The sequence below is a fragment of the Emydura macquarii genome, unplaced genomic scaffold (genome assembly GCF_026122565.2).
Source record: "Emydura macquarii macquarii isolate MOO-44397 ecotype Brisbane River unplaced genomic scaffold, CSIRO-AGI_Emac_v2 contig_1644, whole genome shotgun sequence".
Classification (NCBI taxonomy): domain Eukaryota; kingdom Metazoa; phylum Chordata; order Testudines; family Chelidae; genus Emydura; species Emydura macquarii.
Window position 1 is genome coordinate 9,754,811 of NW_027131781.1, and position 27,908 is coordinate 9,782,718.

Sequence of the window (27,908 nt, forward strand, 5' to 3'; positions counted from 1 at the left end):
CATCTCCCACACCCAACACCCTCCCCAATGCCACTTAGCGCGCCGAGCCGGGGCCCGCAGCCCGTGGGAGGAACGAGCACCCCCGCGCTAGCCGAGGTGTGTTCGTGTGCTCGCCAGCGCTCTGCAGCCAGCGTCTCAAACTAAAGTGCAAGAAGCACCCCCCCCCGCCGCCCGCTCTGGCACGGTCCGGAACGCACGTCCTTTTAAACCGAGCACTCCGCTTTGTGTTCACTTTACAGAGCACCCCCCCACCGGAGACGGGGGGAGTGAAGCTAACTGTCAAAGGTTCGGAGAAGGGAAGGAGGGGGGGGGAAGTCCTTCTCCAGACCCTGTTTGAAAGTGCTAAAAAATCCGCGATCGCCCCCTCTGCTTTTATGATGGTTGTAGTTCGCGTTGGGCTGTTTGTTTCCCTTACATCCCAGGCACGGATGGTGGTGGTGGGGAAATAAAGATCGGATAAAAACCTCGCCAGGGGAAAAAAAAATAGACACTTAAAGGGAAAGAGTCGCCATGTTTAGCACCTTTTTTTTTTTTTTAAGATCTCGTCAATTTCACATAGAACAAGTCTCTCATTCCCAGCCCTCCTCTTTTGTCCAACTCAGTCGTTGGATAGGTCTTTTGTTCTAACTCAGCATGAAAAGAAAAACTTTCTTTAAATGCCATAAACTTAAACCTAATGCAAGTCCCTAAACAAATCCTCCTCTGCGCATTCCAAACGTATATACATGGGGCTTTTTTGTTTAACCCTTATGCATTTTCTATTTACTGTTATTCTTTGTGAACCAAAGCTTGCTGCAGAAACATATGTCTATATACAGCTTACAGGCTTTAAAGCAAAGCAAAACAAACCAAAAAATCAAAAACCAAAAAACAAAACTGGGGATGTCTTTGGATTTGAACATCATAAATTATAATTTAATGCTAATAACAATGTACAACAAACGCTTGCTTACAATAAACTAACACAAAACAAACAAGTAAAGATCCTGTGTTCTTAGCTGGAATAAAAACTTCACACACACTCGCTCACATGTATAGCACTTGCAATAGAAAAAGCTAAATCTAGAGGTCAGCAATCCCCTTCAATAACACACACACACACACAATATTATATATATATATATATATATATATATATATATATATATATATATATATATATATATATATGATGTAAAACTGCTCAAATTCACAATTATACATCATCTCCCCCTCCACAGATGGGTCTAATTGGAAGGAAGATCAGGGTTTAATCGACTTTACAGAATTCTCTCTCTCTCTCTCTCTTTTCTTTTTTTTTTTTGTGTGAAACCACATTATGGTGTAGTAACTTGTGGTAGAGGGGATGGGAAACCTCACACAGGGACAAAATTGCAAGCTTTTACATACAAGGCATCTGCTAGAGACCAAAGCCGGGGGACGGGACACACACACACAGAGGCACACACACACATAAAAAGAAAGCAACCGCTTTCAAAACAGATCACCCTGCTTCATGTCTTTCCTTCCTTCAAATGTTATTTGTGATGACAAGGGATAGTGGGTATTAAAATACACGAGTTGTGTATCCGATCCTGCAGCACTCACGCAGGTAAAACTCCCCTTGATCTCAATGGGACTTTTGCCTGCGCGAGGATGGCAATATAGGGCCCTGCAGATGTATGTGCATAAGTGACATCCACATACTTTCATATATCCCACATGTAAAATATGTTGAAGACCTCTGGTCATGCTTTCACTGCCCATTATTTTTTAAATCCACTTTCTATTATATATACATTAAAACCATTCTCCTCAGTCCTACAAGCTTCATTCGAAGACCCTTCAATGACAACGATAGATGGCAGTTACAGAGTATTATAAAAAAAAAAATCACACATGCTTAAAGAAAACTCATGGCAAACAACTGACCTGTATTTACAATACTGCTATTACCTTGCTCGAGTGATCTTGTGCGTGTATGTCAGAAATTTACAAAAGATTTTTCCGCCCATTCTGATCATAAAATAGATACTGATCTTCAGATTTCTAATACTTTTTCACAACAATACCTTTCCTATGCAGGCACTTAAGTGTGACAAAAATAAGGGCCTTCTCTAGAAAATCCATTTTTAATTAACAGGAGGATTAGATGAATGGGGAGTAATGGTTTACCATTCCAATATAGTACTTCCTAAAACCATAGATAAACCATGAATTTAAGTCCCCCAACCCCACTCCCGAATTAAACAGATAAATACACTACTATAAGTCTGCTACAAACTTATTGTGACAAGTAAACAAATCAATTTCCTATGGACTTATAAGACCACCAATTATAGAGAAGTAATGTGGTTTCTGAAAGACATTTATGACAGCCAAACAAGTTTCAGATATCAAATAATATTTTAATTTCTGAATACTTTCAATTTTCCTTGGAATATAACACACAAAGACTCGACCAAACAGTTCAGTTATTATAACTTTTACAGTATACAGAAATGTTGCACTTAAAAAAAAAACCTTCAGTTTTTTTAAACACAAAACTGTAAACTCTAAGATACTGAATCAATCACGTTATCTATAAGTGCCAACAGTGTTATTTTGTCATGCTGATTTCAATGATATTTTTTTAAAAAGGGAAAATATCAACAATTATTATAATACAAAGGGCTTGCAAATATACAAACAGATAGAGGAGTTTAATAACAATTCATGAAGAACTATGTGGAACCCAATCCAAATTACAAAAGTTCACTTTGTTTTTTTGTTTGGTTTTTTTGTTTGTTTTTTTAATTTTTTTGTTTTTGTTTTTTTTTTTTAATCAAAACCATAATGTGTCTTGGACACAATTCATTCTACCTACAATAAATCCCCCACAGTTCATTTTCTGTCTGAAAATATCAAAAACCTAGTTTTTGGGGTAGTTAAGTGACATGTGGTTCATTTGGGCCTATAAGTATCGCTCTCTCTCAGCTTCAAGCTAAATTTTGGGTCACTACCTCTAAGTGCGCTTCCATCATTGTGTTGTTGAGTTTTTTTCCTTTTCTTTTCCTCACTTCCTATGATACTTTCCTGGACTCTGTTTTAATTCTTTCAGAACATATATTTTAAGGATACACATTTTTTTAAAGAAGCCAAGATTATATCAAAAATTATTATAGAACCACAGAATAAACTGGTTTGAAACCAGAAAAATACAAAAAAGAACAACTATAGGTACATAGACACATAGGACAATTAATAATTTGGAAAAAAAAAAAAAAAGAGACTTACTTTCTTCCATTGCTAATTTTCTCCAAATTTCCTTTAAAAACACTTTTAGCGAGATTTTTTTTAAAAAAAAAGTTGACCCCAAAAAAGAAAGAGAAAAAAAAAAGAAAAGAAAAAAGAAAAACCCATCCTAATGTATTTCCCTCCTTTCTTTTTTCCCCTTTTCTTTTCCCCTTATTTTTTAAACAAAAAAATGATAAGTAGCAAGTTTTTTTTCTCTTAACAACACGGGAGTTTTTAATGCATTCTGTAAAAGTTCATTTGAGAGTCTTTTTTTTTTAATTCACAGTCCATTAATTTTTTCCTGTCTTCTTTTTGCAAACTTTTAACATCCTTTTACATCCTTAGCAGAAGGAAATTTAAGCAACCACCAGAATCCAAATGTCATTTGCTTTCCTTTCTCTCTCATCTCCCTTCTCAATATATATTTATTTTTTTTCTCCAATATTTTATTGAATGGACATATAAGGCCAGTTAAAACTGCTGCCAGACAGTAACATATCTCTGATTAGGGTTTCTATTGGGGTTTTACCTACCAAACGGACGAAAAACAATTGCTCTATGACAGAAGATGAGACAGTGCGCAGTGAGGGAAGACGTAGTAAAAGCTTCCCGAATCGCGTTGGTTGGTTGGGATACTGGCTCCTAACATACTCTTCCAAAGCACACTGTGACTTCTCCTGTAAACTTTCAACATGGGCTACATCAGAGAGACCACAGGCATCTAGAAGAAAGTTAAAAAAAAAAAAAAAGAAAAAAAAAGAAAAAAAAAAGAAAGAAAAGAAAGAAAACAATCAGTTTAAAGAAGATTGTTTTAAAAAACTGGCAAAATTAGGTGTAGATAGTGGTTGATCACACCCTCCTCAGAGCTAAGTATGTTTTTTTTTTAGCAAAAGGTGACTATATATATATATGCGCGCGCACATACACACACACATATTCCACCCTTCAGGACAGACTGCTCTAGAATTAAACACAGCTTCAAGATCTGAGGGTTTGAATTGCACAACTGTCCTAAGAGTTGATACTGAGATGCTGGAAAAGTGTAATTTTACTATTAATTATTATTATTATTATTATTTATTATTTGCAAAGGTTGGAAAGGGTGCGGGGAATAAGCCACTATTTCTTTTCCACTCAGAAAATAATCTTGAAGAGTCTCATCATTTGGCTAGAAGGAATAATAATAATAATAATAATAATTAATAAAACTGGCCCATCCAAGAATAATGGCGCCCCGGATCCAGCAACAGATTCTCCCCCAAAGAAGAGAACGCGTTTTTCTTCAGTCTTTGAAACTGATTTAAGTGGCCCTTTAAAACTGATCTTGTCAGTTTAGCCTATTCAGAGGCAGCCATGCAAACTGTGATCTCTCTGTTCATTTGAGCTGCCCCCCCTTCTTTTCTCTTTCTTTTTCTTTTTCTCACTTTTTCTTTTTTTTCTTTTAAACCCAAATCCTCTACAAGACGAAAACTCCCTGATATGGGGTCTGGACATTTTTCTGATACGCTAAAATACAATCATTTCCCTTTAAATCAGAGACGTCTGTAGTGAAAGAGCACAGGTTGTGACCTGACCTCTCCGTGGCTTCTTAGGCATAGGACTAACACATGCATATTCTGCGAGTCATTAGAACACAGATTTTTAAAAAAGAAAAAAGAGCAAACATTATATGCATTTACGTATGTGTCTGTTTTACATCAATGAGCGTTATTGGGGCGGCTGAGAAGCTGTATGTATAACCTTATTTTTGCAAGTGTGTATTTCCACAAAATCAGATAACAGAAACCTTTATCTTGTTGTCGGGCAATTTGCATGCCAGGCCTCACATTTTGCAAATAGTAATAAATTTAACAGTTACGACAGTGTCGGACGATTGTTTTCTTGAAAGGCTAAAAAGTGCTCTTTAGAAATCCGGGATTTGAAATAAACTCATCAGGGTTGTGCGTGTGTGTGTTGGGGGCGGGGGAGAATCCTAGCTGAAAATCTGAGCAAGGGATAAAATGCATCCTTGAAAAATGACAGGAAAATAAAATAAGCATTCCACAAACAAACGTTGCATTCTGCTTTTCCTATGGCTACATACTCCCTGCTAATTGATCACCTTAGGACTTGAGCACAAGTAATTTGGGGAAAAAATAGTTTTATGTGTAAAGCAATAATATATAAAAGGAAGTTTAGGTCACGACCCAAAACCTGGACAAAGTCCAGAGAATGACTTGGTTCCCCAGACCCCCTTTAACACAACAAGGAATGGATTGTGAGTCTTTTCTCCCCCCACACATGAACTACATTTTTTTTCTGTTTCCTGATATCAGGCTTTTAAAAACTCCGATGAGTAATTATTTTACAGGTCCTGCTTCCATTCATATGTTTATCACGTGGCCACTTTCCCAAGCTTTCGAATTAGTTACAAAAGAAATCATTTACGAAAACAAAACCACCTTAATCCAAAACTTCTAAAGGTCCAATACAGTATGTCACCCGTTGCCGCCTTAAAGCTAGCAGTCTAAACTATGTGGTGCACAAATTAGAAAGCATGTATTTAAATATATATACATATACATGCATATCTCTCTATATAGCCTCCAGAGGTAAAACCAAGTATCTTACTCACACAGGTTAAACTAGGGTGCAAGCTAATTAGATTTCACAATGCAGTCAATTATTGTTTTATAACTCATATACTAGTTATATGCAGAAAAAGTTGGCACGTATTTTTTCACTTTTAATTATCTAAGAAACACCTTACTGCTTTGATTATTTCCTTCGAGAGAGGCATACTGTGTAACCATAGAATTACATTTTAAAGCCCCGCTAAGTATTCTGGTCTGTTACTATTCATATTATGACTATGTATGTATTGGAGTAATTCTCTTTTCCAACCCGCTACTTACTTTGGACCATACAATTCCTGCTGGGCATAACTGCTTCCCCCCCTCAGATTAAACGATACACAACTGCTCATTCTATTTAATTCAGAGGCTGCTCTTTGGAAATTGGATTTATTATTTTATTTTATGGTATGGAAGCGAATGTATTTTAAATTCAGCTTTGCACACTTAACTTTTTTTTTTTGTAATTCAAGTTTTAATCGTGCAGGACTGCTTTGGTTGTTGTTGTTGTGGCTACCCATAAAACGATCCTCTTTTTAAAAGTGATTTCAGGGACAGAAAGACTTGTATTTAGCAACATCAGACAGCTTTTGCTGCTGTTCAGAGTGGTGTCATTAAATGCCAGAGATGGACTGTTCCATCAAATCTTATTTTCACTGGGGAAAGCACAGGCTCACATGCCCTGTCGGTGCTCAAAAGTTTCCCCTCCCCTCCCCCCCAGGATCACAGTTAAAACTATTTGTAGGCACCCTCTAAGATAGAGCGCTTACTGCCCACGCCTTCCCGGGGAAAACATATCCCATTTTGCTAAAAGGACACATGTAGCAATGCTTTTGGTGGGGTTTCCAGCTTCTTACACTTTGCCAGAGTGAACCGATTTCAAAGGGCGGGGGGACGGAGGGGGGGGGGAGAGTGCAAAGAAATGCTGCCTACCTGAGGTGAAGAGGACTATGGCCTTTAAACAGCTATATTCTGCAGAGTCGACATGCAATGCTTTCAGTTTTTCTACTTGCTCTTGGAAGATTCGTATGTGGTCCATAAAGGCGACCACTCGGTCAGCAGACATTGGCGAAGCGTGGAGGCCGGCAGCGGCCAGGAGAGGAGCTACGTGGAGGGGCATGGAGCACTGGGCGGCGTTGAGCACAAATAACTCGCTCCAGGTCAGCCGGAGAAGGGCCACCTGGTCTGTGATCTGGAGGTCTGGGAAGAAGGGGATATTCCTGGCCCACTCCACCGCACTGAAGAGCATCCTGGCTGCCAGTTCACAAATGTTCTCGATGCCCATGATGTTGTTGGGTTGCATGCATTGACTGCCAAAGCGGGAGGTTGGGTAAGGTTCTGCTCTCAGGAGAAGGGAGATATATCCGGATAGGTAGGAATGGCAGTTGAGAGGGTCCCCATTTGTCAAGGCGAACTGACCATGAGTTGGCTGTGTGGGTGGCATTCTGCCCCTCTGGACGGCTGCAGTAAATAAAGAAGAAACTACAGCAATTAATATCTGAATTGCTACGAGCCTTTCCAATCAAGTCTGCCTTATGGGGGAGGCTGGGTAAAGTCAGCGTAAGGAGGACAGGCATTTTCCAGACCGGGTTCAGGCTAGGACTGGTTTAGGGCTCTGCAGTTCCTGATTAAAGTCAAAGCAGCAATAAAAGCTAAGCAATGCTGGAGACTTGCCTAAAGGGTGCTGCTCTGAACTGCTTTAAGGACACTACGGATCCTCAGTTCCTAAACACACACCAATTCTCTCCCCCTCCCGCCCTGTATGTGCAGAACGTCTGTTTGTGTGTGTGTGGGGGGGGGCAGGGAGTTCCTCTTTATTACAGCTAAACATCTGATATTGCTTATTGATCTAGGGCTGGAGGGCGGGGAGGGCGCCGGCACCTTTCAAAATACAAAGTGCTGGTCCCAGACAACACGTATTGACTATTCACTAATCCTCTGGCAAGGCAAAATTCCCCTGCAACATAATCTACCCGCGACGGCGAGTGTTATGACTGAAAAGCACCTTTCTCAGCTGCTCGTGGAAAGTGGGCCTTTCATTTTGTTAATAAATGTACATGGGGACAGCCAGAGAAAAGGCGAGGGAAAGGGAATAATAGCCAGAGACACAGAACGAGGGGAGAGGGGCCGAAATGCGCTTGTTTTCGATTTGTTATTTAATAAATGCCAGGGTTAGTTACTCTTGCAGACACACAAAGACAAGGCAGGCAGTCCAACCCCCCCCCTAACCCTTAACCTACATAGCAGCATCCAGACACAGAACACGCCATTGGAAAGCTGAAGGCTCACATTTCTCCTCTAATTTTATATCACAAAGACTCGACTTGCGCCGATCAAACCCCCTCCGCTACTTATTTGTTCCCTCCAACTCACGTCCCTTTGACCACATTCCCCCTGTCTCTCCTGGAGGGGTGGTGGTGGTGGGGGGGAAATAATAAAGAAGAAGACGGGTCTATTTTTAAAAGCCAGACCGAGAATCCATAGTGGAATGCTGAAGAGGTCTGCAGTGATGCGAGTTACATTGCTACAGTAATCCGACCCTCCTGTGTAAATTGCAATCTAAGGGTGGGTGGTGGGGGGATGTATCCATCTATCTATAAATGCACACACACGTATTGGGGAAGGGGGGGGGAGGTAATGCTGAACATGCAGGAGGAAACAGAGAAAAGTAACCACGCCTCAGAAAAATCCTCTCCCTCCTAACCAGCAGGAACTAAAATCTCCACCACTTCCAATGAATCTCCATCAGCCAAATCACACACGCTCACAAATCAATTAGGAGGAGAAAGCAGGCAGGACCCCCCCCCCCCCTCCCTCCCCTCTTTCTGCATGAAGGGAAAGTTTCTCTCACTCTCGCTTTATTGTTTGTTTGGCCATTTTTTCCTTTAAAAAACCGAATGGATTTGCCTGGTGGGGGAGGAGGGTGGGGGGAAAGGCAAAATGCAGGGGCTGAAAATTGGAAAACAAATGAAATCCCAATACCTTCCCGTCTCATGCCAACTTTGAGGCATTTTTTGAGGCGGCAGTACTGACACTGATTGCGGTGGTGCTGGTCAATGGGACAGTTCCTGTTCGCCCGACACGTATAGCTCAGGTTCCTCCTTACACTCCGCTTGAAGAAACTCTTGCAACCCTCGCAGGTAAACTGGCCGTAGTGTTTGCCGCTGGACTTGTCCCCACAAACCACACATTCAATGTGCTGCTGCTGCTGCTGCTGCTTTTCTCCTCCTTGGCTCTGCTGGCTCGGCTGGTTGGTCTGGGCTGGAGTGCTGGGGGGCCCGCCTTGTCCCGGGGTCTGCGGTGTGTGGGGGGCCCCAGCCGGTGGTCCTTGCACTGGGGGGGCTTGAGAAGGCTGAGTTCCCTGAGCTCCGGGCACATCGTCCTGGGGGTCTCGCCACACACTAACTACCATTGCCATATCTAGCGGACACCGTTTCCAAACTTCCTGCTCCCCCTTTATGTTTAAAGTTTGTTGGCTGGGCTTGGCTTTCCGATCAGCTGTGCAGCAGTTCGCGGCTCTCTCTTTTTCTTGGGAAAAAAAAAAAGAAAAAAAAAAAAAAAGGAGAAAAGGGGGGAAGGGGAAACAGGGGGGAAAAAAAAAAGCCAGCGAAGGTGGAGAACGGGGGTATCGGTGTGGGGGAGGGAAGATTGCGAGTCGATTGTCTGGCTTAAAGACAGAAAAGTAAGGGGGTGGGGGGTGGGGTGGGGGGGGGGGGGGAGAGAGAGAGAGAGAGAGAGGGGAAAAAAATCTCTTCAAAGATCTCTCTCTCTCTCTCTCTTAAAGCGGATCTGCGGCAGAGGACCGGAGTTGCAGGCGGAGAGGCGAGTGTCGGGGGGCCAGGTCCAGGGAAGCTCGCAGTCAGCCATTCAGGAAAGCCATCCAAATAAGAATGGACACAAGGGCGAAGACTGCACGCGCACGGAGCAGCAGCAGCAGACACACACACACACACAAAAAAATAATAATAATAATTACAAAAAAAAATATTTTTTTTTAAAAAAAATTGCACGGCTCAGACTTTTCGCGGCGCAGGAAGCCGAGGGGTTCGCTGTAGTTTTTTTTCTTTTTTTTTTTTGTGAAGTCCAGGTTGTGGAAACATCAACTGAGATCAGCTTCGCCTTTTTTCTTTCCCTCCCCTTTCCGCGGCTCCTTTCTCCCGCTGCCTCTCTCTCTCTCTCTCTCTCTCTTTTTTTTTTCCTCTTTTTTTCTTTTCTTTATTTTGCTGCTGCTGCTTCTCCTCCTCCTGCCGCCGCCGCTGCTGCCGCTGCCGCCGCTCGCTGCCGTGTGCAGCGTCTCCTTCTTCGCAAGTGGGGCTTCTTAGCGCTGTTGGTTCACACAACACATGGGGTGGGTGGGTGGGTGGGGGTGGGGGGAGGGGAAGGGAGGGGAGGGGGGAAGGGGGAGGTGAAGGGAAAGAGTCAACTCTGCAGCTTAGAGCTCAGCCAGTGATAATGATAAAAGAGGAGAGCAAGGAGGAGGGGAGAAAAGGAGGAGGGAAAGACGGATCACAGCCTAGCACACAGCATCATGCTTCATGCGAAATAAATAAATAATCGGAGAGAGAGAGAAGAGGGGGAAAGAAAAAAAAAAAAGCAGCGGCAAGACGAGACACAGCGGGGACAAGCAACCCCCCCCCCCAGCCCCCCCCGCCACCAAAAAAAAAAAAAAAAAAAAAAAAAAAAAAAAAAAAAAAAAAAAAAAAAAAAAAAAAAAAAACCCCAAAGCCAAAGGAAAGAGCGGAGAATCAAAGTGATCAAATATGCAAAAAAGGTGGTGGAGGGGGGTGGGGGGGTTCGGGAGTGAACGCGATTGATAGGCGCTGGGCTGGCGGAGCGGTGCGGGCTTTCTCTGCGATCGGCTCACTGAGCTCTCTATATAGTGAACTTTGACACGACTGCTGCAACTTAGCACACGTTACCATGGCGACCGCGCGCCTTATAAGGCAACAGACTGTGTTTGACTGGTCAAAAGCTCCCGGACCGCCCCTCGCCCCTGATTGGGCCGCTCAGCCTTGTGCTGGCTGGCATGGCTGCCGAAGTAGCCAGCCCGGTCCTAAAGCGAGAAGGGTTCTCAGACAGTTTAGAACTCAGGGGTTTTTTGGGGTTGTTTTTTTTTGTTTTGTTTTTGTTTTTGATTTTTTAAACATATTATTATTATTATTATTATTTTATAACTCTGCGCTTTTCCTTCGCCTTAGTAACAGGATGTTTCATAAGCAAGAGGGAAAATAAGACTGGAGGCCCAGCTAAATATAAATGGCAAATGGAGACTGAAATAGTCTTTGTAGATCTCAGACTTTTTAACTCTTTGATCAGACAGGAGGGGAAAAAAAACCTGATCATATCATCACCTGTAAGCATTTTCCTGTTGTCCATTGTGATGATAATGTCAGAAAATAAATTCCTGTTGGATTTTTTTCAAGGGGGAAGGGAGGGTAGGAATAACAGTTTCTGTGATAAAGAAGGTGATCAGATGCAATTCCTATAAATCAAAAATTGGGGAAGGGGTGCTTTCAGAATTGATATTCTTCAGTGACTACCTTCTCCTTTTCAGGGTTAAAGTTTCACAGGAATGCAGATTTAACTTTTTAATTGTTCAATACGCAAAGAGGATGCTGACAAAGAGATAGCTGTGTCACTCAGATGCTGCAGTTAAAAGACATCCTGAACCTTATTCAGCATCATTTAAAAAAAAAAATAGCCCTAAAATGGAGTTAGCTAAAAGCTATCATTTCAGTATATGTAACCATAGCTAATTATTGTGAATCTGGTTACTTGCAAAGGTAGAGATACCTGTATTCACACCATACACATTAGTGTAATGTCTGTATGTATGCTACATATATATTAGATATACATCTATCAATGTATATAGACAGAGACATCAGTGAATATAGTACTTGATCACAGAATAGTTGAGTATAGACCTCATTGTTTCTTGACGGCTCTGGCATTCCAAGAACCATTCTTTTCATCAAACACCCCAACATAAATTGGAAATAATTAGCATACAAATACATACTGCACATGTCTGAATATCTATATGTGTGAACACATACCCACACATTTATTCTAAGTTGCATAATGCTTACAGAAATAGCAACGATTTAATCAAGTACAGAATATATTACGTTCATTGAGTATATTGGAAAAATCCAAGGCTGCTTTCCGGAATATGAATTTCTTTTATCAGAAACATAGGAGGTTTGGTCATAACGCAATACATTTCTATCTATTCTACTTTATTAAAATTTGTGTTTGTTTGTTTTATGGTAGGTAGAAATTCACCGATAATTTATAGGGATTAGGTAGCATTGTGACTCGGTAAAACAACCTCTGTACTATATATGGAGCAACGCTAAATAGGTAAGCGATCTAAGTACACAAGGGCAATTGTTTATTTCCTATTGAGCCTGTGTATTAAGCACCATAACAGAGATAATTAGTTTATTTCCTACTGAATATCTGTAACAAGCACCAGAAAAAGACAAACGCATGTATAGATAGAAATAAATTTAAAAATACATAAAATGGACAGGCAGACTTCCACACAAACATACTCTCACACATATATACATACGTCTGAGATAGGGATTTATACACATGTAGTCAAACTAAGTACAAACATGGGGACACAGATGCATACAAAACTATAGACAGGATTAATTGCTACAGCCCACCCTCCATACACACTTTTCATGTTACCACATGCACATCCCTTCTGCCGCAGAAATAATATATGTCTCTAAAGCCGCAGGTGCTGAGATGATTGGAAAGTTGTAAAAAGCACCTAGACTTGACACTGTCCTGTTTATAAACCTGCTATATAATAAGATTGCGCCAACAAAGATACGCACCCGGTCAATTTCAGAGGCAGGCTGTAGCATTCCAATTGATGATAATATAGCAATATGAACCCCTAACTTATATAGTGATCCAGGGGGAGACAGAAAGAAAAGGCTGGAGAAGGGATCTTTTACGGTTAAAATGTGGAGAGCTGCCTTATGATTTCCAGATAACTCAGACATTAGGGGTCACACATTTTGGTTGAGAATACAGAATGCATAGTTGTTGATTGTAGTTGATGTAGAATGCCCTGGAAAAGGTTTCCTCTGTCAAATCTTATAAAGTATACAGGAATAATTCATCACCTAAAAACACTAACATCTTCTTAACAGATGCAGAAAGAGGGTTTTTTTTTTTTAAACAGCGTCCACATTATGAATAGTTTGAATATATGATCTAAATATATATGATTAAAAACTCCAGTATATTCGGATTACCCAAACCGTACTGAAGAATGCCCCAGTTTAACCATTTGCTCTTCGAGGGATACAACAATAACAACTGTCGATTAACATCATCACTGGTTTACTATTTATTTGAAAACAGCCCTGCGATGTGGGCTGATGTAGAACAGATGATGAAGAGCAGCTAATTTTGCTAAAGAACATTTGAAAAATGAGCGTATCGCAGACATGTGAAGATTGTAAAATGCCCTTATCGGAGCTGAGTCACAAAAGAACAGTTACATTTTTTAAAGTAGGATTGTATTGTTATTTTTCTTTACAAAAAGAATAAATCCCTCCTGCCATTTTACTGCAGATGTAAATTTATTTTAATGAGCGGGGGTGGAAAGATTGATTTTACTAAAAATAAAGTTTGGGATAGCGTCCACGTAAACCTTTAGAAAAGAGGGGGAGATCTATTTTTTGGCTGGCAGAAAGCTGCCTAATGGTCCTCTAATTCTTTATAGATTAAATCGCAATAGGTATAGAGCGTCGAACAAATACCGAGTTTCGCTCTGAACTCGGTGGAAAGCAGTTACGTCTAAGAGAATTCAATGAATTCCTCTTTTCCCTGAATGTAGTATGTGTGTGTTTTTCTCTGCCACCACACTGAAGTTCCATGAATAGGGAAAGTGGCTCCTATTGTGTGCCTCTGAACTTCCAAGTCAATGCAATTTTTAACCACTGGCTTGTGGTACTTTGAAAATCACCAGGGGCTGTCAGAGTTGGGTCCTCTGAAAAATTTACAGTGCTAAATCAGAGCATATGCTGTGAGAGAGGGGAAAAAATTGCTTAAGATTGGAGCAAGTACAGTATCTGTCTGCCCCCTAGTGTAAGTCTCTTATCTGCCTAAAATTCAACTTTAAAAGAAAAGGATCTCTTAAAGGGAAACGACTTTTGGCTCACGTATGCATAGGAGAATGAAACTTCTGTGCATTTTTAATCTGATTAATTCCTAAGGATTTAAAATTAATTGGCTTGGGCACTGTAGACCGGACTGTAATATTTCTGCATCAGGGTTTCTCCAAAGCCCTGTACTGAATAGGTATTTTTAGGGGGGGGGGGGGAGAGAGAACTGGTTTGTGATTTTTTTTTTTTTAATGAGGAGCCATGCCTCTCATGCTTTTGTCAGAACAGAGCAGTTTTGCTGCTTAAAGTCAGATCTGCGCCTTTTGCAAGAAAGAAGGAAAAATATTTGCCTTAAAGCTGCAGACCAGCTGCCAACCGCACCTTCCGATGGTGAGTATATATTCCTGTTTCTTACCCTTGTACTTGCTTAAACAGAAATAGTTCCTGGAGGGAGAGATGGGTTCTCAGCGCTACATATTTAACACCGACCTTTCTCAAAAAAATACAAAAATAAAAACGCTGCTAACTCCACACGATTACAAAATTCCGTGCAGAATCACTAGCACTAAAGTTAGACACTTAGTTCCCCCCATCCCAAATAGGCAGTTAGTTACTCTCACAAAGTAGCACGGAGCAAGCAATGCACATTTCAGAAGGGCTATTCGTTCTACATTCTTGGTTGAAATGACTTTGATGCACGTTTGTATATTACATTTTGAATCTGATTTGGGGTCTGGTTTTTGTTTTGTTTTGCTAAAGGACGTGAGAGCTGATGGTGCTGTAATTGCAGACACAGGGTCTCTTCCCTCTTCCCCCATCCCAACCCCCTTAGAGCAATCCACGTAACCTTAGAAACGACAGTTTAATACGTAAGTTAGCTAACATTTTTCCCTTAAGAGAAACACAAGATCACAACACATTAAAAAAGAGTGAAAAAGAAGGGGGAAAAAAACTAGAAGTAAACATACCAAAACCATATTTGCCTTGTTCAAGGTCCCAAATCGCTTGCATCTTCTTTTTCTACCTCTCCTTTAGTTTGGCAGGTGAAACAAACAAACAAACAAAAAAAACCACAAAAAAACCAACCAAACCGCTGTTTGCCCCCCTGAAAAGATGTGCGATGGGTAATTAACGAGAATCTCCTTCTTGGTGTTTATCTAAGCGATTGTGCAAACTGATAAAAAAAAGAAGAAGAAGAAGAAGAAGGCAAATAAATAAATAAATAAAAAGGAGGCTACAGCCTTCGGGGAGGTGGGGGAGAAAGAAGCAAGGTGAAGGGAACAGATCTCCCACAAGCGAAAGGGAAGTGCTTTCCGTGTGTTATTAGCGTTCAGCTTTGGGGAGGGGGGGGGGGGGAAGAAACAACAACTGAACACTCACTCTAACTTTGCACAGACGGGGTTTTCAGGGAGAGCTTTGTACATAGTTGCTTAGGAATGTGCGCCTCGCCTTTAAGAGAGAGAGAGAGAGAAAAAAAAACCCAACCCAACCCTAAACCCAAGGTAGGAGATGTCTTTGAGTGATCCTTGTTTCTCATCTCATTCCTTACAAGGCAGAGCGTCTTGCTACACCTTGTTTGGAGCTGGAAAGACGAGACTTAAAAAACAAAAAATTAAACAAAGAAAAAAACCCCCACACTCCCCCCCCGCCCCGTCGGAAACAATAGAGATAAATAAGAGGGAAATCTCCTAACTTAGTGAGTGTTGTGGTAGGATGTAGGCACCCGATTTCAAACCCTCCAAGAGAAAAAACCGCAAACAACTGCAGGCGGACGATCAACACATGCAAAGAAAGGAGAAGGGGGGGGGGGGGGATAGTGTCCTGTGTAGGGTCTGTAGGGAACGCAAGCACATGCTAAAGCAAGCTGGGAAAGAATCGCAGCTCACCGGGAATCTCTCCCTCTCTGCCCCTGAGATCCCAGCTAAGAGGAGTTACTCCACATTTTTTTCCCCATTTAAAATAAATAAATACACACATAAAATCCGTTGGAATAACCATTTGTGTTGCTAATTGAAACCCTCAGAGACATTTCTACACTCCTTCACAAACATGGCAACTTTAATACACAGCTTTTTTTTTGGAGGGGGGAGGGAGGCTTGTTTGCTTGAATTCATATATATATATATTTTTAAATGTGAGAATCTTATTGCAAATCTGCCATTCCTACCATTTTCTGCCCCCACAAAAAAAGACTCTTCCTTCTCTTCCTAATGAATGAGATGCTAGCACAGGCAGAGCTTGGGACAATTTGGAGTACATTGTGCTGCCTTTGGCAGCCTGGTACATTTTAAAACTAATGGATTCCTGCTTCTTCTTTTTGTGTGTCTGTGTGTGTGTGTGTGAGCGCGCGTTTTGTTTTAAGGAAAGAATGATGGGGGGAGGGGCACACCCGGATCCTTTATTTTAGGGAGCTGTTGTGGTAAGAAGTGTGTCAAACCTGACAAATGGAACAAACCTTCTTCCACTCTTACTTGTCTTTGCCTTAAAACAGGAATTAAGTTAAACACAGTTCTGAATGTTAATTGCCTGTTTACTGAGCTAATGAAAATTACAAATGGGTTTTGCCACCTCAAACAAGGCTGAAAAAAAACCCTATGAAGTCAACCATCATCGGAGCCTGGGGGGGGGGGGGGAGGGGGTGTGAGGACGGGTGGGGGGTGGAGGGGAAGAAATAACTCACGGTATTGATCAGGAGGGTAAAGCTTGTAACTGGTCCTTAATACCAGCACTGTGGTCTACACAAGTTTCCACTCCTAAGTCTGAGCAGGGCATGGCAGATGGAGACGCAGCCCCGTTGAATGCATTTTTATTATTGCCGGAGGGACATTCAGACGACCCCCTGCCCAACACAGCTCACCCCTCTCCAGAATAAACCCCTGACGGGGCAGAATCCTTAAGGTGTGCTGACAAGCATATGATACACAGGAAAGTCATTTCCTCCCTCAGCTCCCGCCTCACCCCTCCCTCCACACACGAGCTTTCCCAAATGTTCCCTTTCTAGCAATCCCAACGTCTGGGAGGGAGGGAGGAGAGGAAGGGAGAATTACCCCCCCCCCCCCCAGGTTTATCCTTGCAATCCGAGGATGAAAGAATGACCTAATCATTCAGTTTTCTGATAACGATTTTCACGCTTGAAACCTAAAGGAAAAAAGGAAGAGAGACTGTGGACTATACCTTTAAGGATTCACTCCCCCCCCCCCCCCAGGTACTGCATGGAGGGGATTTAATTAAATCGGCTAAAGATGTTTTAAATGTAAAAATGCAAAAAATAATGCCAGAGAGAGGCATGTGCGCAGCTCAGCGTTTGCAAACTTTGGCCCAAGTCGTAGCGATAGCCGCGACTCAGCTCTGCAGAGGTCAGAGGTGAGGGCTATCTGAACCCTATAAGCCTGGAACGACCAGGGTTGAAACCAGACTTGCAATACTCCTAGCCACAATTACTTCCACCCATGGCATGGCCACGCCTGCAGAAGAAATGTCACACGCGGGGTAAGAATATCTGGGGGTTGATTTAAAAAAAAAAAATAACAGGGATCTCCAGGGATTTTTCAAAGTGCTCCGTTTGCTTGTGGGACTGGAGCCTTCTTTCTTGTAAGCGTTCCCAAGGCACCAGGTCTTTGTCTTAGAAGGAACGGAGCGTCTGAATGGTGTGAAAGGGACAGAGAGGGTCGCTTCAAATCGATTTTACTTGTCCTCTCTGTCTTTTCGGATCAACGCCCTTCAATGGACACATAGGTGCTCTTTCAACCAAAAACTTGTGCAACATTTTCTGCCTGTATTGGTGCTAAACACAATAAATGCTGGGCAGATTTTTTTCTTCTTCCTTCCAAAGCAGAAAGCAGCCTAATTAAATTGTTTTATATGGACAGTCAAGACAGACCAATTAAGTATGCATTAGTATAAAGATATATTCTGGAGATAATCGCTCCATACAAGATGTGTAAAGTTTCTCCGGCAGAGAGGGTGTAACACCTTTTGATATGGCCCCTCCCCGCCCCCCTGCCCCCCGTCTTCTTTACCTGAATAAGGGACTGGATAAATTAGTTCAAATCCATTGGTTAAAGTGGTTTATAAACAAAGTTAACAGGTGGATGGAGGCGTTTTTATTGTGGAATATTTACTTGTAGAAGGCATACCGCACATATATAATATATTCCTATATATAAATGCAGGTAATATTCAGCTAATATATAGACAGATGACTAAATGCACACTTACAGAGTGAAATATACAGCTGTGCATTTAAACACCCACATAAAATAGATTCAATATATAGCTGTGTATTCATGTATTCTGTTTCATACACACATGTATATACACACACCTATTTATGTACCAGTATAAACACATACACACATCATATACTGATGTGATCATTTACAAGAGAAAACATTGCATATTCCAGGCACGGGCTTTCCCTGGAATGAAATAAGCGAGCAGGGTAAGAAGCACTCATGGACTCCTCTTTTCTGTCCGTTTCAGTACCTTAGAGAAAGCTGTCTAACGTGGGTAGTTACAGAAAATGGGGTTTAAGACGTAGTCCATTGCTATTTTTTTAAAAAAAATGCAGTTTCCAAAACCTCAGTCCTGACTCATTTTAAATCTATTAAAGGGGGAGGGCTGGGGGGAACAGAGCCTCAGTTTGCTAAGAGAAGAAGGTCTGGGTGGACGGGAAATTCTTGTGGCGCCTTGTATTCCCAGACACTTCCGAACAAACACGCTGAGCGCGACTTTCCTAGAGAGTGAAACCCCGACAACTGGACATCCTGCACGAGTGGGATTGAGGAAACAGACCCTCACGTACGTCCCCCCCTCCGCCCCACTCGACATTTCCTTGAAAGGCGAGGAGACAAAAAAGAGGGGGTACAGAAAGGCAAATGGGTGGGATATTCATTTGACAGGTGTACTTTGGCAGTGTTAGAACATCATAGGAAGATGGGAGATATGGTGATGCGGAGGTGGTTTAATGTCAAAGAAAACAGGTTGAGAACAGACCATTTCAAACCCTCTGTTTCGCTCTTAGCTGGTTCCATTCGAGGACAAATCGTAACATACTGTAAGAGAGGCAAAGAACTCATCTAAAGGAGCTCTCAGCAAGTCTCCTCCCGGACAATAGTCCACCTCCTGTTGGGTTGGGTATTGATCAGGAGAGGAGCTGAAGATGTCACCACGCTAAATATTTACTGATCACACACAAATAGCCCGGACTTGAACGATTTTCTCCTGTGAGGAGAGCAGAGAGAGAAGGGTAAATCATTTTATTAGTGTGTATAAAGCAAAGAGCACACTCTGGCTTGGAGTGTTTTAAGATGTGTCTTCAGCTGGATGAAAAGAGTTAGGGAAATCGATATGAAGTGATTAGGCGACCCAGTAGTGTCAAAGAGAGAGGCTGTGAATTTCATAGATTTGGTTATACCGGGATGGGGAAAAAAATATCGTGAGATCAAAGGGAGGAATCCATTGTAGCAGAACCAATGAAAACATATTATCTAATCAGACTGAAGAAGGTAGGTATTTCTAAAATGATCCCATCAGCTAGACAGAGGAATCAGGAACACACATGAAATAGACGAATAGGAGGAGAATAGAAATGCTATAAGGAAAATATAAGTAGGAGAAGGACATGAAAGTTTTCCCCACCCACATGTAGACAATGACTGAAACACTGAGAAAATGGTGACAAAAGACATACAGCGAGAAAAAAAAGGAGAGGGCTGGAGTAAATGATTGTCAGACTTTGAGATCAAGTTGAATGGACTTCAGTTATCTATCTCCATCAGGCAGGAATATCTTTAATAACAGAAGCTAGAGCATATTCATCTCTGTTGTGAGATTTTAAAACAATTTATACAAGTTTCTTCCCACCCGCCCCCCCCCCCCAACATAAACGCGGGGAATAAAATAGATTTTACTGTTTAACCACATCATTTTATACTGTAATAACAGGTCTCCTAGTATGTAATCTACAGATTACTGCATTTCTAAGGTAACCACAAATGGCATCAAAAGCAGTACTTCTGAAAATGACAAAATGGTTAAACTCTGCTCTACACATAGTATTTAATTGTGATGGGGATTTTAATGCAGGATCTTCAGCTTCAGCAGTTAGTAGGGCAATCTTCAATCCTGTCTCAGATCTGATCATAGCAATTCGTGTGTAGTGATAGGTTATATACAACTCTGCTTTAGACAGTCATATTAAGTAGCAATATCTATAAAGCTAGAAATCGACAACGACTCCACCAATCAACGTTAAAATAGTATATTTAGCGAGTCTGGTGATTTTTTTTGCACAGAATAAATGTTATTTTCGCACCATTAAACGACTAGCTGCAGTTTTTCTTTGAGGGGAGGGTGGGGGAACCCAAACAGGATGTAACTGAATAAAACTAAGCCAGTACGACCGAGAGAAAGTTTTAGAAGCAGCTCGATTGATACTATTTTCTGAGAAGGATGAAAGGAATCTTAAACTAGGAATCTAAGAGCAGAACTGATGGGAAAATGGCTTTTCACTTGTCCAAGTGCTGATTTTGCTACCGTAAACAAACACTGAAGTTAGAAAGCTACAAATAGGCAACTGGTTACTAATTTCTAAGAGGTGGCGGAGAAAATGGCTTTTCATTTCTTTGTATGCCCTTAATCCAAACGCTATTTTCTCCCCAAATAAATGGCTGCTGTTGTTATAGTTCTTGGGGGGAGAGGGGGAGAGAGAGGTGTATATTAGATGAATTTCTTGTAAGGCTACGGGGTTCACACTGCCCTGTTGGATCACTAATGCAACAGGAACCCCCAGCATAGACAGTCTAATTAACAATTTTCCTTAGCTGAAGCGATTTTTAAGAATCCCAGTGGATTAGACCAATATGTTCAGGTGTGAGGCTATGAAGGCCTATAACTCCTTTCACTATAATCTTATAACCTCTTTACCTAATTCCTTAGATTGCAGATAGGAAGAGTCTGACCCTCGAGGTCGTAAAGGGCTTGGTTTCATTAACCCTTCTCGCTCCAGCACAGAACCAAGGTTAACTACGCTAATCTAAAGGGTGTGAGAGAGTGTGTGTGTGTGTGTGTATGTGTGAGAGAGAGTGTGTGTGTGTTTGTGTGAGATAGATGCTAGGGAAGAAAAGAGATTGCAATAGTGTTAGAGAAAAATGTAATAGGAAGGAGCAGAGTTCTTAAATCTTGCAGCCACACTGAATCTAATATGTAGAAAAATGAAAATGTAAAAGAGAACTGCTTTATCTGCCTCTCTCTCTCTCTCTCTATATATATATATATGCATATGTATACACACACACACACATACATATGTATATATACACACACACACATACTATACACATACATGCAAAAAGCTTATATATATACACTTTGCTAAAACAATACTTTGATTTACTTATTTACAGATTTTCCTTTTTTCCACTACTTTTAAAACAGATTTTAAATGAAGTATTCTAAAAAGGTCAGATATTGCAAAAAGAAAAGCACATTTATCAGCTCCAAAACAATCACTTTAGATTTCTCTCCATAGTCAAACAATAACTTTTAAAGAATAAATCTAGAAATGATTTGCAAAATCTATGTGCCAGCTAGCACACCTTGTTGATATTTTAATAGGTAGTTACATTGTATGATTCAAGATTCATCACTAATATTAAGAGTTAATAACTCTCAAATTGGACCTACATGTCTATATACATATTTATACACACAGAATAACAAGGCTGAAATTTGCATTTTTGCTTCATATCTCTGTTCTTAAATCTTTTAGCATGATATTGAATTGTATCTTTCTATGCTATTAAACTACTTTTTAAGCAATGAAATTGTTTTCAGGTTTCTATGTATTTCACACAATGTTTGTCATATACAAATCTTCACCTATACATTTGAATGGTTTTTTGTTTGCTTGTTTGTTTTTTCCCAGTATGAAGATAGAAATATGTTAACTGCTAAGGCAGGTGGGTACATTTTTGGTAAGCATGTTCAAATATGCTCTCTGTGTACATTTATTGTACTTTCAATTTATCAAGATAATAGCTGGAATAGCAAAGAATAAGAATTATAACTATATCAGTTACTTGTCTATTTAACAAGCTCTGACTTTAAAATATAACTATATTTTATCCATCATTCTGCTAAGCAAAAATTAAAAACAAAAATGCATCCCCCTCAATAATAGTAACTATTACATTATATTTTTTACGTGCCTTCCTTTCAACAGATCTAATAATGAAGTCTTTCTAGTGGCTTGTGATTTATGAGAGACATGTCCAAAAATAAGTAGCAGAATGTTAGGCAGATGAAAGTATGAAATAAAAAACATGTAAAATATTCAGCTTTAAAAATAACATTCTAATCAACTATAAAAAAGAAGATTGATCTACTTTAATTTTTATTTATCAAAATTCTAAGATTTTTTCTTTAAAGCAGAAACATAGATTATTTAGGGAAGCAGTTACTACATGCTAGGGCCTGCATTAGGCATTACATAAATAGAATACAGCTATCAGAAATATCCAATACGCCTAGACAGGGATAGACAGATGTACACATATAATCACAGTTGAACAACATTACATATGAATTTAGGAGATTTTTTTAACCAATTGCATATTTATAGTCTCTTAATTAAAACTCTCCCTCCTATTAAAGACTGAAGCTTTCTTGGAAATATTTTAAGTGCATATTTTAGACTGTATTCTGAACTGAATTAAGATGAGCTATTTTACACAATGTTGAAATCCTTCTCTATATGGAGTGTTTAAGAATCAACTGCCTATCAATCTGTGTATACATTTGTTAACACTTCTGCCCTTATTTCTGCAGACACTATTTAAAATGGTGCTAGATTTATATGAATGTCTAATTTCTATTTATAAGAATTTAATCAGTTTTATAAAGAAAAAGAATCCTATGTGTTTGAGGTAAATTGGATGAGATATTTATTACATTAAAGAGTTAAAGCTAAACTGGAAACATTAAAGCAAGAGGATACCAGCAAACAGTGAAAAATGGCAGGTATGGCCTTTCTTGACAAGCACGCATTATATCAAGTGTCAGGAAGAACAATTTTAAAGAACTAGGACCAGTTTTAGGTTTTAATCGGAAACAATTACATATTTTATTTCCAGCTACACTATTTAATTTTGATTTAAGTATTATCTGAGAATGAAATAACCCTATTTTGGATTTTAAAGTATTGGTGCTTATACGAATATTTTGCTTTCAATCACATCCTAACCTTAGATATACTTAAGTATTCAACCTTCTTCGGTCACAGAGCAGTTAGCTGAAATCAGTGGAGTTATTTCACTCCCTATATATACCCCTTTATATTATAGTATATTTTGTTACTAAGTCTAAGAAATGGAAATGGAAAAATAAATTTATAAATTAAGTGAGATAATTTTCAACACTGGCAATTTGTGTTATGCAGAAAACAGTTATTTACTTCAGCCATTCTTTACACTTGTATTCAGCAAACATCTCTGATAGTGACTTGCAAATGTCATTTTAGCACTTTTAAACCTTGTGAAGTTGTTCACCTGAAAATTAATCATTTTGACCGACGACGCTGAGCAGTTAACCTCCCTTTTGTGTTTCAGATCCAGTTGCAGTGCTTCATACACAGATGAAATTGACATCTCAGAGAGTAGAACTTGAGAACTGGGTTGCTTTAGAGTGGGAGGGGATGTTTTTTTAAAAAAAACTGTAATAGTACTGAGTTTCATACATCAATAAAACAGTTTAGATAACATTGCTCATGGGCTTCTCTACCACATAAAGTTTTCTTAATAATAAACAAGAAGAAACTTTATCCCAGCTAAATTAAAATAGGGCAGATGTTGGGTATGGTTCAGATTATCCACCCTTTCACCCCTTTGCCTTTGGTACAAAGGTGTCTGACTTTTTCTTTGTATTAGGTCTGTTTATAACTCTAAGGTATTATTCCTTCCCTAGCTTTCTACTTTTATTTTATGTTAATTTATTGTCTAAAATTCAAAGTATTAATTCGATAACATACATTCTACTGTTTGGGTGCTAGACCCAGTTAGTGAGGAAAAGCTTTAGATAAAAGTAATGAATCTGTTAGCTTAAAAGAAAATTAGGAGCAGTAGAAGCTGTTCTTAGATAGCTCAGTTCTGGATTGGTTGTAGATAACTTTATATTATGAGGATTGGGGCTTCCGTACAACAGGCTTCCAAGGCCTGAAAGCTTTAAATTGTTCCCTTGCAGCATGTGTTCTAAAGATTTAAAAATGCAAAAGGTCTCATCACTAGAGATATTTAAAACTAGACTAGACAAAGCCCAAGGAAATACACAGTTTAGCAGACAATCTTGTACAGACAGGGGTATGGACTAGATTATCAAACAAGCCTTTCTCATCAGCTGTTTGAAAATCATGATCATTATATTTCTATGCCTCTACAATGCTATGAAGAAAATTATTCCAAATGGACAAAATTGTACCCTCAGTTTAGGCTGATATAAAGCATGGTGTAAATCGAAAGAGTTGCTAAAGTTGATATTTAGTGTATTTTTTCATGTTAGAGTTTGTGAAGGATGGCCACTATATGAAAAACACTCAGTGCTTTGCAGCTGAAGATGACTTGACACTCAGATTAGTAAACAACTGTTGAAAGTTAATCAGGATTCTTTTCTGAACTGGATATTTAGAAGCAGGAAAAGTGAAAGCTGTTTCTTCTCCTGACCCCCCTTCTCTTTTTCAAGGCATTGCTAACTTTTATGATTTTTTCTCCTCCTCTTTTACTATCTGTCTTTGTGCCGCAGGGCCAGTGAAAGAACACTGCAGATTCTAGATTGCTTTCAGAGTTTGCCTTTGCTGATGATGGATTACCATGTCAATTTAAACGGCATAGGATTAATTTGTTTCAATGATTTCTCTTTAGGCTGAATGCCAGCCTTTTTTCTATCTCTCTCCTTGTTCTTCAGAATGATAATAATAATAAAACCTTTAAAACAAAACAAAACAAAACAAAAAACCTTTCCATATCCCACTTTAAAGAGACAATAATAGAAATAGACAAGTTAGGTGTAATGTTGCAACAGATTTATAGGTTTGGGTGTTTTTATCTCATTCTAAAAGGCTGAAGCATACAGTCAGTCACATTAAAATGAAATTGGATCCAACGTTTATTCAATAAATACTTGTCTTGTAGGTAATCCAGAGCAGAGTGCTTTTGACACATAAGGACTTAATTTGTCTTGGATAACAAGTTATTAATATGGCACATTTAAACTTGCCACCTACAATAAGGTCATTTAGATCTATAATATGACTCACAGGATGGTTTTAGAGAAGAAACAAAGTCTGAGACTCTGAGTTCTAGAATGCTGCTACACATTTATGCATATTACTCATTGTTTGGATCTTTTAAGGAGAAAGTTCACTACAAGATTTTTGTGGAAACTGAAGCAGCTACTCAGAGATCAATATAACATATCAAAATTAGAAAAGTATTTCTTTTAAAACATAACTGAAATGTTCATGTGGAGTAAGGGATTTTTAAAATGAATAATCTTTAAAGCTATGCTGCCTCTGACAACAAACTCATTGCAGGTCGGAAAGTGAAGCTAACAGCATTTGGTTCTGAGGTGAAATTCACATACATTTTGCACTATACCTTGTCCATGTGGCTTGCAAATATTTTTTTTGAACAACAAGCAGGGACGTTTGAGCATAATCCACCCATAAATATTATGTTCTAATTTGACTGTGCAATGTTTGTTCATGCATTAGCTGTATATGTAAAGAGAGAGAGAGGTGTGTTATACGATTCCGATCTGCTCATAGCTGAACACATATAGGTGCTTTTTTATTGGCGTTGGATTTCAAAACCAAAGTGCTGTGGTTTATAAAATAGGTAAACTGGAAAGAGAATAAACTCGATTTCAGTCCTTCCTCTATCCAAGCCTAATAATGCCTGTAAGAGCTGCATTATGACAGATATATTTTGCCTTGTGGGCATGCTATACAGAAGACACTTCGCAGACAGTATCTCTAGTTCCACGGTAACTGTGAGCTGCATATGCTGTTTTAAAAGTTAAAGTTTTTGGTTGTCTCAATATAAAATATTTTATATCTGTAAGAAATCAAATATCTTTTTAAGCTCTTTCTGGGAAAAAGGATGTCACACATATGTTGAAAAATGTAGGCAAGAAAGGCTAATTGAATGAAAAGAGAGAATTAGGTTAAAAAATAAAGTACAATCTAGTATCACATTTTCACTAGTGTAACCTGAAATGAAGGTGTCTTGAAGTCCCTAGTGATGCCCGAGTGTTTAGATGTTGGGCACAGATGGAGACACCTATTGAAATGTGTCTGAAGAAGATTAATAGGACTTGTCAGTGTTGGGAAAGCACTGCTTTGCTGTAAATTTCTACTAGCACAAGATGAATTACCGATGAATGCTCAGTTATCAACCCCATCACTATCATTCGACACTAAATCAAATTGAGCAGTTATCTACAATTAGAAATTTTCTTTTAAAAATAGGCATACACCTTGAGGCTGGAACTCTTTAATAAAAGCACCCCGTAAGACAATGCTCTCTGTGTTTTGTCTGCCTGTTCACTAAAGGATACATTTTAAAGTTCTCACACAAAAGGCTTCTTTTCAATAATGAACTCCAAGTGCAGTGTAAAATTGGGCTTGTCAAATAACAGAAGAAGTTATTCATAACATATCAGCTACATCATATAACATCTTTACTATGGGCCTTATCCAAAACCTACTAACATTAATGGGAGTCTTTCTATTAACTTCAAAGTAGGCTTTGGATCAGGCCCTATGTTTCCGACGCAAGGACTTTTTTTTCTGGTGATAATACATAGTTTCCCCTACCTTGAAAGACCATGTGTCCTAACTATATTTTAATGCAGAGTAGTGGTAAAGACTCAGGACATATGCATCATTATAATAATTATTAATAAACATATTTAGAAAAAGACAATGAAATGTGTACTGAATGAATGAAAAACATTTTGAGTAAGATTCTTTTCCTTTCCATCCTTTACTGGAGACTTTTTCAAAACTATAATGAAAATTTACCAGCACAGAGACCTTTACCATGTTGATGATTATAATTAAACAATGTATTTTTGATCTACTTCTGAGAAATTTCTTCCCGTTATCCAGGGATAGAAATCATTTTGCCCAGCTGATCTATTCTAACATGTTTCTAAAACATCAGGGCCCCTTTCTGCACCTTTTTATTATTATAGATAAAGCAGTCCCTTATATTTAGGGTGGAATGCCAAGGAATTTTCCCTCATCTGATCTATGTTCCCAATCAAGGGCATAATTCCCATTATGCAGAATCAGGTCCTAGCTATAGAAATTTTAATAACCATTCAAAAACTTCTCAGCCAAGGAATATATCCCTCCAACTTCTCCCACTTTATCTTACCTGTAGTTTACATCACCTTTTACTAAACATACTACATGCTGTTTACCATGAGCTGCAGCTTGAAAGCCTTTGTGTGTTTCCCACCCTAGAACCCGTCATCAACCACCTACAAAATTCATCGAAGAAGTAAGGATAGTGGTTTACTTGTTTATGTTCAAATTCTGATTTTAATTCCTTTAAGGCCAGATCTGCAACTGGTGTAAATTGGTGATCTTTAATGGAGTTAGTAGCTGATTTACAGCATCTGGTCCTTCTAATTAAAACCTGTTAAAACCATCCCCTGAAATTAGTTTGAAGGGAAGATCCTTTAAATATTTTGATATTATGTAGTGTATCATTGCAATCTTTAACTTTTCACCAGGAAACATGCAAAGAGAATATTAATAAAGTTCAATGCAAAGAGAAGCTGGCTAGAGTGCAGCATTGGAAAATTATTATGAACTACTAAGCATAATCCATAAACTCCATTT

The 27,908-nt window shown here is 39.4% G+C and overlaps 1 protein-coding gene and 1 long non-coding RNA gene across 5 annotated transcripts in view; one reads left to right on the top strand and one right to left on the bottom strand.

The window, feature by feature from the left end:
* Positions 1 to 1,284: 1,284 nt before the first annotated feature.
* On the bottom strand, positions 1,285 to 15,323 carry NR2F2 (nuclear receptor subfamily 2 group F member 2). Of its 3 annotated transcripts, none has more exons than XM_067555629.1 (3): positions 14,974 to 15,323; positions 6,801 to 7,328; positions 1,285 to 3,976 (listed from the first exon to the last, which is right to left on the bottom strand). In XM_067555629.1, the coding sequence occupies exons 1-3, from the start codon at positions 15,014 to 15,016 to the stop codon at positions 3,702 to 3,704; spliced, it is 846 nt and encodes a 281-aa protein (XP_067411730.1). In that variant the 5' UTR covers positions 15,017 to 15,323; the 3' UTR covers positions 1,285 to 3,701. The 3 variants fall into 3 exon arrangements, with proteins under 3 accessions (XP_067411730.1, XP_067411727.1, XP_067411728.1); XM_067555626.1 differs by lacking the exon at positions 14,974 to 15,323 and adding an exon at positions 8,850 to 10,245 and having other exon boundaries at positions 6,801 to 7,349; XM_067555627.1 differs by lacking the exon at positions 14,974 to 15,323 and adding an exon at positions 8,850 to 10,242.
* The window catches only part of LOC137158070 (uncharacterized), a 28,611-nt gene continuing 14,943 nt past the window's right edge, over positions 14,241 to 27,908 (top strand). Inside the window, exons 1-2 of one of the 2 annotated variants that reach the window (XR_010921283.1) lie at positions 14,241 to 14,395; positions 21,933 to 21,966. This is a non-coding gene — a long non-coding RNA (uncharacterized lncRNA). The remainder of the gene's footprint in view (positions 14,396 to 21,932; positions 21,967 to 27,908) is intronic. The other variant, XR_010921284.1, reaches the window with a different exon arrangement.